General features: G+C 44.7%; 1 protein-coding gene across 1 annotated transcript in view; it reads left to right on the top strand.

The window, feature by feature from the left end:
- Positions 1–16,539, top strand: part of DNAH9 (dynein axonemal heavy chain 9) — a 314,812-nt gene that overhangs the window by 238,438 nt on the left and 59,835 nt on the right. Inside the window, exons 57-60 of the mRNA XM_059380821.1 lie at positions 3,277–3,417; positions 6,474–6,644; positions 8,819–8,941; positions 16,006–16,199. Coding sequence (XP_059236804.1) covers positions 3,277–3,417; positions 6,474–6,644; positions 8,819–8,941; positions 16,006–16,199 — 629 coding nt within the window. The remainder of the gene's footprint in view (positions 1–3,276; positions 3,418–6,473; positions 6,645–8,818; positions 8,942–16,005; positions 16,200–16,539) is intronic.

The raw sequence follows: 16,539 nt of genomic DNA, 5'->3' as shown, positions 1-16,539 counted from the left end.
CGGTGACTTAAGAACATGGATCCCCTGAGGTGGGACAGACTGAGCATGCCTGATCCTCGGAGAGGTGGGAGGATGCATGGATTACAGAGGAAAAGCAGGAGTCAAGAAGAGAATGTTAATTTCAGGAAAAAGAAGGAACAATTAATACAGTGGAGGACATAAGAAAGTCAGGGGAAATATCATTTAGGTCACAGATGATGAGCTTGTCCTTAGAAAGTTGGAGAGGGGCACCTGGGTGGCTCCGTCAGTTAAGTATCTGCCTTCAGCTCAGGTTATGGTCTCGGAGTCCTGGGATCAAGCCTCATGTCAGGCTTTCTGCCCAGTGGTGAGTCTGCTTTTCCCTCTCCCTCTGCCCCTCCCCCCATTCATGCTATCTTTCTCTTTCTCTCTCTCTCTCAAATAAATAGAATCTTTTTTAAAATAAATAAATAAATAGAGGGAGAGCTAGTTCCGATGTGGTAGGGTCTGGGGACAAACGTGAGTCTAGAAATGAGATGCATAGTCCACAGATCTATGTAGGCAACTGAGCTAGGGAGACGGAGACTTAAAGGAATCAGAGGAGAGGCAGAAGTGAAGGAGATTCCTTCTGTTGGGTCTCTGTATAACCGGGGAGAGCATGAGTCATGTTCACCCGCTGAGAGTAAAGTAGTGGTGGTGAGGTAGGTAGCTTCAGGAGCGGAGTGAAGGTTTGCAGTTGCTGGAATAGGAATGAAACGTGGCTCTGGAAACACAGTTCATGGGCAGCATTGAGAACCCAGGTGAGCTGGAAACGTATCGATCTATGAATGGATCTCAAGAACGCCATTCTGAGTAATTGTATGATTCTTGTTCAGTCCAACCCCTTCTAAGAATCTATGTCTTCAACTGCTGAATTTAACTGATTTACATTTATTAACAGTATTGATAGAGTGAATTTCTTTCTACTGTCTTAATTTATGTTTTCTAGCAACCATACTTAGTTTTCTCTCCTTTCTTGCTTTTTCTTTATTCTCCTCTTTATCCTTTGCTGATTTTAAAGTTATTTACTTTGTTTTATCTTACTGATGAATCTTGTTTCATTTATATATGAAAATTGTATTTCATTTTATGTGTGACTTAGCAATATATATTTTGACTTAACAAAGTCTAATAATGTATCTGGCCTCTAACCAAAACAATATAAGGACTTCAGAATGCTTTGATCATCCTTTCCTATCTTCTGTTACTGTTTTATATTTTAGTTCCATGTAATATTCCCAATATTCCCAAGGTGGCCATTTTTTTATGACCTTTGTTTTTTAGATTAAGCATTTATATAAGAAATTCTCAGACCTCATTTCTCCCTTTTGGATTCAATCTTCTTCTAAATGAAGTAAATAATTATTTCTTCAAGGGCCTGTAGATAGTAAATTCTCTTTGATGTTGACTGTTTCTTTGATGAGCTCTGATCTCAATTTTGGAAAATTTTCAGCTATTATAGCTCCAAGTGTTGCTTTTTTCTATTCTCTACTTACCTCTTTTAGGTGTATTTTGAATCTTCTCATTCTGTCTGCCAACTCTCACTACCTCATATATTTTTCATCTTTTTTCTCTCTGAGCTGCTTTTGTTCCAGTTTCCTCCAATCTGTCTTCTAGTTTGCATATTCTCTTTCTGATGCTACTCCATTCTTTAACCTGTGCACTGGTATTTCATTTAAATAACTGAAATCTTATTTTTAGAAATCCTAGTGAGTTGTGTGGTTTTTTGTTTTTTGTTTTAAGGCAGTCTGTCTTCCTGTTTCTAATGTCCAGATTTTATGCTTTCTTCCATCTCTACTGCTCTTAAGCAGTAATAGTTAATGGTGAGCTATAGACCAGTCAGTGATCTTCAGCTCTTGGAATGATAATCCTTCTGGGATTTGGGGGAAGAGGGCAGAGTGAGGGTTTCTAATTGTCACCTTGGTCAACATTTCTTTCTGAAGTTTGTAACTGTTTACTGCACGCTCATCTTCAAAGGGGGTCATTGTTGTTGTTGTTGTTGTTGTTGTTGTTGTACTTTTTCCTTTAAGACTCTCATGAATTATCATTGGTTTCATTCTTCTGGAGCATAAAGCAGGTCATACTGAGGTGTGTATTTAGCGGCATGTTCTTTCAGAATCCCTCTCTGATGCTAAGGTCTCTTTTCTCATTTTTCTCTGTGATAAGAAATTTTCTGAAAATAAACTATTCCATTGAAAGAGATCCTTTGGCAACATGGGTGGATCTAGAGACTTTAATGCTAAGTGAAGGAGTCAGATGAAGACCAATATGATATGGTCTTTCTCATATGTGGAGTTTAAGAAACAAATGAACAAAGGAAAAAGAGACCAAAATATAGACCCTTAACTCTAGAGAACACACTGATGGTCACCAGAGGGGAGGCAGGTGGAGGGGTGGGTGAAATGGTTGATGGGAATTAAGAGTACACTTCTCACCATGAGAATGGGTGACGTATAGAGTTGTGGAATCACTGTCTTGTAACCTGAAGCCAATATGCCACTGAACGTTACTACACTGGCATTACATTTTTGTTAAAAAGAAAGAAAAAAGGAAGGAAGGAAAGGGAGAGGAGGAAGGAAGGAAGGTAGGAATCCTCTTTGTGAATTTACATATTAACTCTTTCATAAAAATTAAAACAAAATTCCATTATGCTGTTTTCACTGGATTTTCACTGCCTGGAATTCTGGTTTATTTCCTAGTAATGTATATGTAAATATACATACATACATACACACATAAGTTTATTTCTTTCTTTTCAAGTTATATATGTTTTTTTCTGTGGGATCTTTCTCATTGGAAATGAAGCTCAGAAGCTTGCATGGCCCACACTTCCCAGCAGGAAGAGCTTGCACTCACTCGTGAAAGATAGAGTATATTGCCTCTTATCTCACTCAAGCGCTATTTAAAAAAATTACCACAGCATGGAGCACTTGGGTGGCTCAGCCAGTTAAGTGCAAGACTCTTGATTTTGGCTCAGGTCGTGATCCTGGGGTCGTGAGATTGAGCCCCACATCAGGCTCTGCACTGGGTGTGGAGCATGCTTAGGATTCTCTCTCCCTCTGCCCCACCCCCCATGCATATGCACAAACACATGCATGCGCTCTCTAAATAAATAAATAAAATAACGTGGCAGCTTCCTAACCTTCTAGCTGCTATCCACACCCTGCCCCGCCCCAGACCCTTCTTGCCTCCCCGCACCCAGACCCATGTGTATTGACACAGAGAAGCCAGGCTGATGGGTTGGTTGGAACAACGCACCACTGTTTCCCTCCCCAACAGGTCCAAGAGGCCAAGGTGACAGAAGTGGAAATCAATGAGGCCCGAGAGCACTACCGGCCAGCAGCTGCCCGAGCCTCTCTGCTCTACTTCGTCATGAACGACCTCAGCAAGGTCCACCCGATGTACCAGTTTTCTCTCAAGGTGACCTATACCTGCATTGCTTTGCATAATCATTGTAATATAGCCCCCACAACTCTCCGTGAGGGCTTGTCTGTAGGCTTCATTAGCGAGGGCAGGTCTTCCAGGTCAAGTCCGGGAAGGCAGCTATAGTGTCTTTAGACCCACGTACAGTCCTCATCTCTTTAACTGGGGCATTCAGGACTCACAGGTACTTGGGCTGGAATGCGAGATGCCACAGCCTGACTCACTCAGCGAGCACAGATGACACAGGGGGTGCTGCGGTAGGAGGACTGAGAAATATCAGAAGTGACCCCTGCCCCCAAAGAGCTTAAAATAGGATAGAGGGACAATCAAAGGTACATGCCATCCATACCCACTAAGGACCAAAGGAGGCAATAATAGCAGTCCAGCCTTAAATGACTTGTCTTATTACTCTAATATCCTCAAAGCTACTGCTTTATGGTTGCTGAAATATTTCTGAACCAAAGACATCAGCAAATTGTAAGTGCTGACTAAACTTAACTCACTCATGAAAAAATAAAGCCCTGTAAATTTTAAGCAAGTCACTGAACGTATATCTTCCTCTGGGAGGGTATTCAGGAAAAGACCACAGGTGGAGAGACATTGTGGGTAGGAGCATTTCTGATCAACCTCCTTGTTTGACGTAACAGAGGATAGACACCCACACTCAGAGCACACAGCTCATTCTGTGAAGGTAAACTCTGACCAAGTTTGGGGCCAGGGTGTGGGGATGGAGGTGAGAAGGTGGGAAATCAGGAGGTCTCCTGTACCTGGGGCTCACTAAATTACAGGTGGCATTTAACCATTTCTGGGACCCCTTCCCTCAACTGCAGATTACATGAAATGTGTTTATAATGTTTTATGGTTTGGGGACACCTGGGTGGCTCAGTCAGTTAAGTGTCCAAACTTTTGGTTTCGGCTCAGGTCATGATCTCGGGGTCGTGAAATCGAGCCCTGCATGGGGCTCTGCTCTGGGCATGCAGCCTGCTTGAGATTCTCTCTCTCTCCCTCTGCCCCTCCCATCCCCTCTAAAAAATTACTAATAAATATATAATCTTTTCTGTTTTTACAATAAATCTAGTACTTGGGCTTGTATTCAGGTCAAAGCGACAGATAAAAGAATTACAAAGTATCTCAAGACAGTATGAAAGTTAGATGATAAGCCTCATAACTACAAGATCACTCCTTAGTTCTAAGAGCCGTTGAAAAGATTTCTGATGAAACCCATGAAAATGTGTGTTCTGAAACACGATATAAGTTGGATTAAAGCAATAATATCCTCATAGAGGCTTGCTTCATCATTGGATGCGCTACGTGGGGCAGGAGGGCATCATGGGGCCCCGTGCTGCTGTTAAGAATTGCCGACCAGCTGGATCACTGAAAGAAGATTTAAATACTCAATCATAACAAAATGAAGTGTCTTCAGGGGCACTGAAACAATAGTACACCCTGAAGCCTTGTGTGATTGGAAGAAAAACCAACCATGGGAGTCTCCTTGGTCTTGGCTTTGGTCTGAGGTTGAAATTTATAGTTTCTATTCCAGGCAGAGAAAGGAGAGGTGTTCTCAGAGCACAGAAACCAGAGACGGGCCAGTGTGGCACATCCCAGCCCTCTAACTTGTTTTGAGTAGGAATGTGTTCCAGTGTGTCTATTTCCTTTTACGCAAGCAAAAACTCTTTGAGAGCCAGTCGTGAACCAGCCTGGAAGTTCATAACATGGTTAAGATGGAACCTACTTGATTGCAATTTTTCTTCAAAACTCAGCCAAAGGCTAAGACAGGGTTAATGAGACTTCACTTGCCAAGTGCTCAGGGTGTCCTGAGGTGTCCATTAGTCCAGGACTGATGGAAGGCCTGGCTCCCTCTGTCGTGTGCCTTACATAGAGAGGCCCAGCTCTTGGAATGGCATTTCTCAAAGGAAAGTCCAATCCCCACCCGGCCAGGTGTGGAGAAACACCCCAGGGGATTGGGTTGAGGTAGTCAGAAGATGTTGCCACGATCTTCAACACGAATGAGGAAGGAAGCCTACAAGGGTTTCAGTAACAAGAAAGACCATAGAACTAGGAAATAAAGGAATTCATATTTCCCCCCACTTTGCAAATGAGGAAATACCAAGACACAGATTTTATATCGGTTTCCATTGAGGTTCAAATGCCTGGTCTTAGAAAGACCTAAGACTTTTTTTTATTCTCTTTTTAAAGCCACAAAAGGGAAAAAGAGAAAAGACTGGAAATCTGCATAGCCATGAACTGAGAAGGCCCAATCATCTTTTGATTTCAATTTTCTTTAATGATGCATTGCATAAATATCCCATTCAAAATGTAGCATTCTTAATATCTTTATAAATGCTGTACACTTTAAAGTAATGAAAAATTGATTCATGTAAATTTGTATTTCATACGAAAGGCTTCATGTTCAGAAGATAGAGCCAAAGCCGGCTATGCACCCTGCTCCCTGATCACAGGAAGTGTCTATCAGGAAATAAGGAATGCGTAAGAGGACTCTCCAAATGAATGCACAGTTCGTAGGAAGAAAAACAATACGTGATGTTCTGATCATTCCCAAATGGAAAAATAATTAATTTGAAAATATTCTGAGAGCCTACAACGTTTACAAGGGTCTCTTTAAGATAACAAATTTGTCCAACACATTTTGGTTCTACCATCAAGAATTGTGGAGTTTACTGGCTAGGATCATTAAGCCCAACTGGTTATTGTTGGCTGTGTATACTCTTTTTGGAGGGTAGTTATCCATCAAAACTTACTGGATCTAATTTAATGATTTGGGCTACTGGATAATTACTTTTCACTGGTCAAAACTGTAGGCTCTCGACTGTATGCCCCATATCTTTGCCCACTTCGTAGCCATGTAATTCATACAAGCAAACTAAGAAAAGAGCTAATAGCAGGTTGTCTGATGGCCATGGTCCCTTCTTGGCAGGCTATGCTGGGAAATCATTTCTGTGGCAGGCGAATTACAGTATTCTTCCCAGGTAAGTCTACTAGCTATGTACAAAGAGAGCTGTGTAAATTACCAGTGTTCACCCTCCTGTCCCCAGGCATTCAGCATCGTCTTCAGGAAGGCTGTGGAGAAGGCTGCTCCGGTTCAGAGCCTCAAGGAACGCGTGACCAATCTGATAGACAGCATCACCTTCTCGGTGTACCAGTACACCACCCGTGGGCTCTTCGAGTGTGATAAGCTGACCTACCTTACCCAGCTTACCTTTCAGGTAAATGTGGATTGAAGAAGTTTCTGGAAAAGAGGTCATTTTCCAGTGCCCAACCAGCAGGAGTAAAGAACGTTTCTTCTATTCACACCGCTTCCCATAGAATGTGATGACTGTTTGGCTCTAAGCGGAAGTGTTGGATAAGAAGGTCCAATATGGTGCATGCGTGTTGCCTCACCATTGTCCCACTCATGGCGGCCATGTCTGATCAACTGTTGTACTTCCTGTTTACCTTGGGTGACCTCAGATCCTCCTCAGCATATCCCTCCACGACCCATCAACCCAAAACTGGCACAAACAATGAAACTCAATGGCCATACCAATAACTAGATCCTTTTTGAGATGCTGTAAGAAATTTACAGCATCTCTCATTATTTACTTACCTCGAGAGACGAGTTCAATGTGCCAAACTTCCCATGTTAACTGCAAATGTCTTTTCATAGCCATGGCAGTCTTGGCCTTGAAAAGGTCCTCAGAAACTGTGATTTCCAAGTGTTTGGGTGCATCAGGGACCCCCAGTGCTAATTTAAAAAACCTTGTCTTTCACTTATTCTCAACATCAGAAAGGCACGAAAACTTATTTTCTTGCATTTATCCCTGTAATCATTTAGGATTGGGAATTTTTTCCATAAGTTTAGCAGGAGCACACACTAACTTGTCTTGACCTCTTTCCATTCTAAACACTGGAAAGTCTATTCTGGGCTGACAACGTGGGCATGTTCTGAAGCCTGAATGCATGGGGGAGTGTTAGCGTGGCTTGTCCCCTTACCCCCTGCATTCCCTCTCCAGTCCAGACGCGTGTGGCTATCATACAAAGAACTCAGGGTACCTCATTGGCTCAGTCAGCAGAGCATGCAAATCTTGAGCTTGGGGTTGTTTGAGCCCCACACTGGGTGCAGAGATTAATTAAAATTTTTTTTAATTTGGGTCACCTGGATGGCTTACTCAGTCAAGCATCCAATTCTTGATCTCAACTCAGGTCTTGATCTCAGAATCATGAGTTCGAGCCCCACATTGGTCTCCATACCAAGCATGGAGCCTACTTTAAAAAAAAGGTGGGGGGTGCCTGGGTGGCTCAGTGAGTTAAGCCTCTGCCTTCACCCCAGGTCATAATCTCAGGGTTCTGGGATTGAGCCCTGCATCGGGCTCTCTGCTCAGTGGGGAGCCTGCTTCCCCCTCTCTCTCTGCCTGCCTCTCTGCCTGCCTCTCTGCCTACTTGTGATCTCTCTCTGTCAAATAAATAAATAAACAAATAAATTAATAAAAAAAAAAAAAAGAACTTAAACCCCAGCACGAATTGTCTTCCCTCCTGCCACTCATCACCCCCAAGCCCCAAGGAGCTCCCAACCCTAGCTTTCGCTCTTCTCTCCTCATAAATATTCTAACCTCATTTTACCAGGCCTTCTTCCCTCCTAAGAGAGCTTTCCTCAAATTTGCCAAATTATTATTTCTTAGTGAGCATTCCCATCTGTAACCTCACAGCACAGAACACCGTTTAAACGGAGGGGGGGGGGACAATTCCCCAAGCACCTCTCAGTGTGAATCGGTAGCTCTGGCCAAGCAGAGTGTTCCACTCTCCCTGCACACACCTCACTAACACCCGCTCCTGCCCCGGCCCATTCCTTGGCCCCTCCCTGGAGCACCTTGCCCTCCTGCCCAGACAGCCCCACCCCTCCGCTTCTCCAACACCCAGTTCAAAACCACGTGTAGAAGGTTTAATCAAATTAATGCCCCCACCCCTGCTTGCCAGGCAGCCCCCTATTCTGGAAGCCTTTTGCGTTATTGGTTCACGTAGGCATTTCTGTTTTACATCTATCTGTATGTGACGTTGACATTCTCCTCGAGTCCCGTCATTTGTATGTGTCATCGTCTCAATGTGATTGCAGGGACACACACCACGGCATTTGGGACTGGTGTACAAAATACATGCCAACCAAGGTAGCTAGTCATTCACTGGGCGTATTTAAGTCACCCTGATATTTGGGGTGGATACACACGCACCCAGGAGGGATTTGCACAGATACTCACTTTCTTCCTCTCCCTCCTCTTTCAACAACCAAAACCGGTGGCAAACTCTAGGGTTCAAAGCAGCAGTAATTACCTTGAGTGCCAACCCCAAGATCTCCAGAACCCTGTGGCCCCCAACCCCCTAAAGAAACCGTTCTTCCACATTGCAGATTCTCCTCATGAACCAGGAAGTCGATGCAGCAGAAGTGGATTTCCTGCTTCGATCTCCAGGACAGACAGGTGTTACCAGTCCCGTGAGCTTCCTCTCCCATCAGGCCTGGGGTGGTATCAAGGTCAGTAGAAAAGACCCCCAGAAAGAAGTCAGGTTCTCATCTCTCAGAGTTTTTCCCCTGACAAGTGTCCGCATGATGTCAGCAGGGCTCCCTCTGGGGTACTAGCACAGAGCTGTGTTAAACAAAGGCGGGGGTCTTTACCTGGCACCCCATAGCAGAGCTCGCCCTTCCCAGGCCTGCTGGAGAAGCCAGGAGCATGCAAGGTACGGGCTCTGCCTCCAGAATGTGGGGAAATGCTAAGATCCCGCAAGCTTCCTGGCCTCAGCAAAGCTGCATTTCACCTGTCAGTGCTGAGGGCCAGAAGGTGAGCTCCTCCGTGAGGCCCGGGGACTGGCATGGAGGTGCTGCAGCAGGGCTTCCAGGAACCAAATAGATGCCAGGCTCTGTTTGGGCATGTCCAGGAGAGTCCCAACTCGGTCTCCAAGCAGGACACCCATTCCAGCCTGGGATTCTCAGTGGTTAATAATAGCTCACATTCACTGAGCACCTTAGAAAGGCATTCTGTTCTCACAGCCGGGAGGTAGGCGGTATCTGTTCCTGTTTAACCCAAAGCCCTTTGTCTTGTGATGTTGTACGGCTTAGTTTGTTGTTGTTGTTGTTGTTGTTGTTAAGATTTTTTATTTAATTTGCAAGAGCGAAAGCACACACGCATGCGTACGTGCATCACATGAGTGGGTGGGGGGAGGCAGAGGGAGAGGGAGAAGCAGGATGTGGTGCTCTATTGGAGGACCCTGGGATCATGATCCAAGCCAAAGGCATCCAGCCAACCAACCAATTGAGCCACCCGGGCGCCCCTGATTTCGCTAGATTTTATGCACGTCTGTGTGTGTGTGTGTTTAGTTTCTCATACGTGAAGGTTCATGTTCCCACCACCGCAGTTAAGACACAGATAATTCCATCCCTGTAGGGATCCCTCATGGTGCCCTTGATAACCAGAACAACCTGCTCCCTTGCCTAATGCCTAATGCCTGGCAACCGCTATTTGCAGTTCTCCCTTCGTATAATTTGATCCTCCCAAGGATGTTATGTAAATGGAATCCTACAGTATGTAACCTTTGTGGACTGGCTGGTTCGCAGAGCATAATTCCCTTAAGAGCCATCCAAGTTGATTGACTTTATAATGGAAGCCCAGAACTTAATATTTATATACACGCTCCCCTCTTCAAAGGGACCATCTTGGGAAATTCAAGGCTAATTCCATTCAGGCCGCCATTGCCTAAAATATTTTTCTAGCTTCTTTTTCAGAGTCTGCTGCTATTCTTTTCATCATCTGTATCTAAATCCGGACTGTATCTAAATCAGGATTCATTAAACTTTCTGCACGGGGTCACATAGTAAATATTTATGCTTTGAGGGCCAGACTCTGTCACAACTACTCAGCTCTGCCAAAGTCACACACAATACGGAAGCAAATGGAAATGGCTGAGTTCCAATAAAACTTTATTTACAAACACAGGTGGTGGGCCAGATTGAGCCTGCAAGCCATAGTTGTGGCCAAAATAATAAAGGTGTGATTTGACTTTCATTTATTAACTGCATTTGCCATTCCGAGTCCCATCTGGCAAATAAGCATAATCTCTTCCATGTTGATGTAAAAGTTGGGTATTCATCCTTTCTAATGGAGGCATAATACTCCACAGTATATATGGACCACATCATCTTTATCCATTCATCCACTGAAGGACATCTTGGTTCTTTCCACAGTTTGGCGATTGTGGACATTGCTGCTATGAACATTGGGGTACATATGACCCTTCTTTTCATTACATCTATATATTTGGGATAAACACCCAGTGGTGCAATTGTAGGGTCATAGTGTAGCTCTCTTTTAAATATTTTGAGGAATCTCCATACTGTTTTCCAAAGTGGCTATACCAACTTGCACTCCCACCAACAGTGTAAAACGGTTCCCCTTTCTCCACATCTTCTCCAACACACGTTGTTTATTGTCTTGTTAATTTTGGCCATTCTAACTGGTGTAAGGTGGTTTCTCAATGTGGTTTTGATTTTAATTTCCCTGGTGTGTATTTTTTCTACTAGTAGTTCATTTCAGTTCAGATGTTAAATTTTCATCAGAAATATTTAAGGGGCATCTGGCTGGCTGAGTCAGTAGAGCATGTGACTCTTAATCTCAGGATTGAGTCTGAGCCCCACATTGGGTATAGAGATTACTTAAAAATGAAATCTTTTTTTTTTTTTTTAAGATTTTATTTATTTGACAGAAAACACAAGTAGGCAGAGAGGCAAGCAGAGAGAGAGAGAGGAAGGGAAGCAGGCTCCCTGTTGAGCAGAGAGCCCGATGCGGGGCTCCATCCCAGGATCCTGAGATCATGACCTGAGCTGAAGGCAGAGGCTTAACCCACTGAGCCACCCAGGCACCCCTTAAAATGAAATCTTAAGAAAAAAATACTTGATATGTTTTTAGATTTCATAAAATGTATATTTAAAATCATTGATTCAGGGTGCCTGGGTGGCTCAGTGGGTTAAGCCGCTGCCTTCGGCTCGGGTCATGATCTCAGGGTCCTGGGATCGAGTCCCGCATCAGGCTCTCTGCTCAGCGGGAAGCCTGCTTCCTTCTCTCTCTCTCTGCCTGCCTCTCAGTGTACTTGTAATTTCTCTCTGGCAAATAAATAAATAAAATCTTTAAAAATAAATAAATAAATAAATAAAACCATTGATTCATATACCTCAGTTGTTCTAAGCATACTTAAAAGTTTTCCAACTACTAAAGCAAGCTCTAGATTCTAAACCTAAATTTTAAAATAATTACAATGAAGTACAATTAAAAACGCAATTCCTTGATCACATGAGCCACATTTCACCTGCTCATTGACTACCTTGTCAGACAGACAGTGGGGGCCTAGAGTTTAGAATAGTGCCTCCTGGTCTGATGCCTTTATGGAAAATAAATTCTGGAAATCAGTTCTGCAGGAGTCCCTTTGCAGAAGTAGTGCAGTGACAGACTGGTCAACACAGGCTCTGCAGTCAGACATCCCCAGGGTCAAGTTCAAGTTTGAATGTGTGTGGCCTCTGGCACGTTATCTTATTCCTCTGAACTTTTCTTTCCTCATCGGCAAGATGGCTGTCATCATACCCACCTCACAGGGTTCGGCCGAACAGACAATAAATGATCAGTAAATGTGAATGGATGCAGTAGGTAGTATCCCTGAGCTGTCATAACTAAGCACCGGGAGCTGGGTGCTCCCACAGTTCTGGAGTCCGGGAGTCTGAAATGTAAGTGTCAGCAGAGTCGTGCTCCCTCCAGAGCCTCTTAGGAGAGGGTCCTCCATTGCCTCCTCCAGGTCCCCTGCAGGCTGGCTCCAGTGTTCCCTGGTTTGTGGCAGACTCAGCCCATTTCCCCAAGGTCTTCATGTGGCCGTCTTCTCTCTGCGTCTCTTTGCATCTTCCCTCCTTATAAGAATGACTTATAATGACTTAGGGCCCACTCTAGTGACGTCATCCTACTTTGACTGCACCTGCAAAGACCCTGTCTCCAAACAGAAGGTCACATCCACAAGTCTGGGAAGTCAGTCCTTCAACGCATCTTTTTGGGGGAACACGATTCACACCACAAGAGTTACGATAAGATGATTCATTACCAGCTGTGGGCTGTACGTACGCTGTGGTTGACGTGGGTCGTGCCTGACAGCATTTGCCCACTGATGGAAAAACGTTGAGGAATAGTGAGTTCGGGTGAAGTCCAGTTGCCATCATCTCTATTATCCCACCAAGCCCTCTGCGGCAGAAGTCATAGAGAATAAATGATTCAAAGCCACTCCCTACTGTTTTCATTTTAAGTTCCTCCACTCCGAAGCTGCTGTGCCTCCTGGTTCCATCTCTCTTTTCACAAGATGGATTATTTGCTTCACTCTGCTTTGCTTTTTTGTTTGGTTTTGTGGGCTAGGCGCCTCTGGCTTTTCAAAGGCTTTTACAAATGCGTGCGGCTTTCTCTCTCTTTCTGTGAGTCCTGTTATGGAGTCCAGACCCGTCCAATGGAAACAGAGCGCAGCGTGTTGTGTTCATGAACGAAACCTTTGATAAATGTTCCTTTTAAGTGTTGGGTTGGATTTCAGCCTAAAAAAACTAAATTGATTGAATGGGACGTGATAAAAAAAAAGTCTTTTAATACTATCTGATGAGGAAGGTCGATTGCTCTGTTGCCCCCCAAAAGAACGAATAAGCAAAAATAATGAGTGAAATCTGGGTGATAAAACACTGTTTTTATTATTTATTCTCTGTAAGGATTTTTTTTTTTTTTTAAGTCTCGCCAAATGCTGAACTTGAAGGTAATGGGCAAGTTCTTTTTCTTCATTATAAAAATCTTATCTGAGATGCACGCCTCTGTCAGCCTGTGAAAGGACCTCTTACCAACCTCTCCAGATGCCAGCTGAGCACAGTTGTATTTTGCTACATAGTCCAATGTAATTAGGTTAATTAGTCATTTTCATTTAGCTTATTAGAAGGCTAGAAATCCCTTTCCCTCATTTGGAAGATTAAATGGGGCCGTTGTAGTCAACCCAGGGCTTCAAGAAAGTGCATCCCAGACCCCATCCGGCAGCTGGGGACACTGATCAGAGTGTCATTTGCACCGTTGAGTGGTGGCACCGAAGGGGGTAATGGGTGTGCAGGAGGGTTAATGGTGGTGCAAGCTGGGAGGGAGATGGGAGCCTGTTCCTCAGCCCAGAGAGAAGTAATTACAGCAGAGGCAGCTTTTCTCAGCCTGCCAAGAGCCCTCCCGCTGGCCACGCAGATGTCAAACTTTATTAACTGAGCATTTTCTAAGTGCTGAGCAGCCTGCGAGGCCCAAGGCATACAAAGCCGCCTAAGAAAGTTCTTGCCCGCAGGGAACTCACCGTCTTGTGGGAGGTGATGGGCAAGTAAACCAACAAGTGTGATCCAATAACTGTAGGAACCCCGAGAAAGCACCAGGGAGGGTTTTATAGTCTTCAGAGCACTCGTATCTGCATTAGAATATGAGCTAGGATGACTTGGCCTCATTTTCCAAATGAGAAAATCAAAGCCCACGAAGGTTTAAAAACAGTCTCTGAGTCACAAGAGGCTCCTAAGGGCGGGGGGGGGGGGGAACCCTGAGACCAGAGCCTTCACCTCCTGGAGCTCCCTTCTCCAACCTGCACCGCTCCCCACCCCTCCTCTCAGTACAGGTGATGCACATCCCCTGCTAAGTGGCCAGGGTGAAGTCGTGGGGCCATGGACCCCATGGAAAAGGGCACATAAAAACAGGACATGTGTTCATCTGCTTGGGAAATAAGCCAAGTCAAGCCCAGGTCAAGGGTCTCTCTCCTTCTCCACTTTACCTGCCCCTGGTCACAGGTAAGACTTCTCTCCTGCTTTCTGACACATCCCACAACCTCCCCTTCCAGACGTTGACTCTTGCTGACCCCACCCTACAAGATGCCCCTTCCTTGTCTTTACCTCTGTCTCTGCCCGGCAGAATTCTGTATACCTACTAAGGCCTCCCTCATCTCCTCTTTCTCCTTAACTTAGGATCACAAGCTCCTTGAAGACATGTGTCCTTTTTTGTTTTCCTTTGTATTCCCAAGTACCTGGCATGTAGTAGACATTCAATGAGTGTTGCAATGAATGAATGAATGAATGATGCATTCAAATAACAAGAATGTATTGGGATCCTTAAAATTCATGGCATTGCGGTAGGTGCTTTGGACATAGTCTGGCTTTTAATGTCATTGAAGAGACCAGACTTACAAGCAGAGTTGACTAGTCATGGAAAGATTGCAGATAAATGTCCAAGTGACTAATGTTTATGTGGGCACTCTGGAGAAATGGAAAGGGAAGAACCCCTACCCGATATTTGGTTCCAATGTCAAGACTGATGATGCCTACACATACCAAGAGCGTATTAAAGAGTTTATTATTCACATAGTGAGTCTTTCTGGGAGAGCAGGGGAGCTCCCAAGCAGTCTGAAAATGGCTTGAGAGCCAGGGAAGGAGACCACCTTGGAGTTTTTTGGTAGTTTAGGATTGGGGCCAGAGTCAGTATTCTGGTACATGGGAGGGAGTTTGCATGCTACAACCTCCCTCCAGCACCAGAGGAGAAAGCACCAATGCTTACTGATCAGTTTGCCCGAACGTGGAGCAGAAAAGGAAGAGGGAAGGATAAGACTTTAAAGCAGTCAGCAATCAAATATCTAAAAATTGAGTCAGACCCTTTATTGAAGAGATCAACTCTACAAATGATTCCAAGTAGTCCACACAAGGAGGATGGGGCGGCTCTATGTTCTAGGTTGCAGAGGATGAACCTGAGAGAAGTTGCTGACTATGAACAAGACTTCAACAACTTGTAGGAAGGACCCTAATGCATACTAATTGGGACCAGCACAAGAAAAGGAAGGAGTGGAATTTGGGGGAGGAAAGTACGAGGACCTGTCTGTCCCATGGTGAAAGCAGAACAAACAGGGAGTTGAGTTGGTAACAAGTCTGGCACAGTTCCAAGGTTGACCACAGATACTCTTGGACGCAGGAGTAGGGAAGCAGGACACCCAGTTCACTGGAAGGATCGGAAGGAAGCACTAAATGAAGACATTTGATATACCAAGTTATGCATTTGAGCTTCATTCTTATGGAAACAGGCAACTCAGGAAATGTTACGTTGGCATTAACACAACGTCAGTGATGCTAGGGACATCTTGAGAGAGAACTTGACAGGAGCTGCCAGTAGAGTGAGTACTGAAAGGAAGGAGTCAGAGGCTTAACATGTCTGACCTCCACGACCAGAAAATTCATGGCATCCCTTTTTGTCCCTCCTTCCAGGCAATACCCAGCAGGTAAGGGCTGCTCAATCTTTATTTGCTAAACTTTGCACATTATTGGTCCGGTTTGGTGAAGGTGACTTTATCAAAACCTTTCTGCTAGTACCTGGGGGGAAAATCCAAAACTCCAGACTGGAGAATGAATGAGACAGAATTATATCTATACTATTATCTTGTTCCTTGACCCTACTCCCCCCCCCCAAAAAAAAACACCATGAAAACTATAGCTTTCTGGAGAAATTGCATTTCAGAGCAAGATTCCCTTCAATTTCTCAGGCACTTTCATCCATGGAAGGATTCTATAATCTGGATCGGGACATTGAGGGATCTGCCAAAAGCTGGAAAAAGTTTGTGGAATCGGAATGTCCTGAGAAGGAGAAGCTTCCACAGGAGTGGAAGAACAAGACAGCCCTACAGCGCCTCTGCGTGATGAGAGCCATGCGGCCCGACCGGATGACCTATGCCATGAGGTATGGGACACGGGAGAGTGGGGAGCCCCAGGGAAGGCATGGGGCAGTCTCAGCAATGCCCGATGAGCAGAGCTGAGCACAAAGGTCAACCCCAGAAGGCCTATTGCTATGTGTTTGCCATGTATTTTCTTAATACCTAAGTGCATGATTTGGAAAGAGGTGCTCATCAATATCAGCCTTATGAAGGATACTGGGCACACCAGATGTGGTGGGAGATGATGGTACCCAGAGGTTCATCCACAGCAGGAAGAACATCTCTCCCCACTCATTTCCCTCCCCCTCCTTTTCTTCTCCTCCTCCTCCTCCTTCTTCCTCCTCCTCCTCCTCCTCCTCCTCCTCC

This window comes from Mustela nigripes, chromosome 16 (genome assembly GCF_022355385.1).
Source record: "Mustela nigripes isolate SB6536 chromosome 16, MUSNIG.SB6536, whole genome shotgun sequence".
Classification (NCBI taxonomy): Eukaryota; Metazoa; Chordata; class Mammalia; order Carnivora; family Mustelidae; genus Mustela; species Mustela nigripes.
This window is presented reverse-complemented; position numbering and strand designations above follow the sequence as displayed.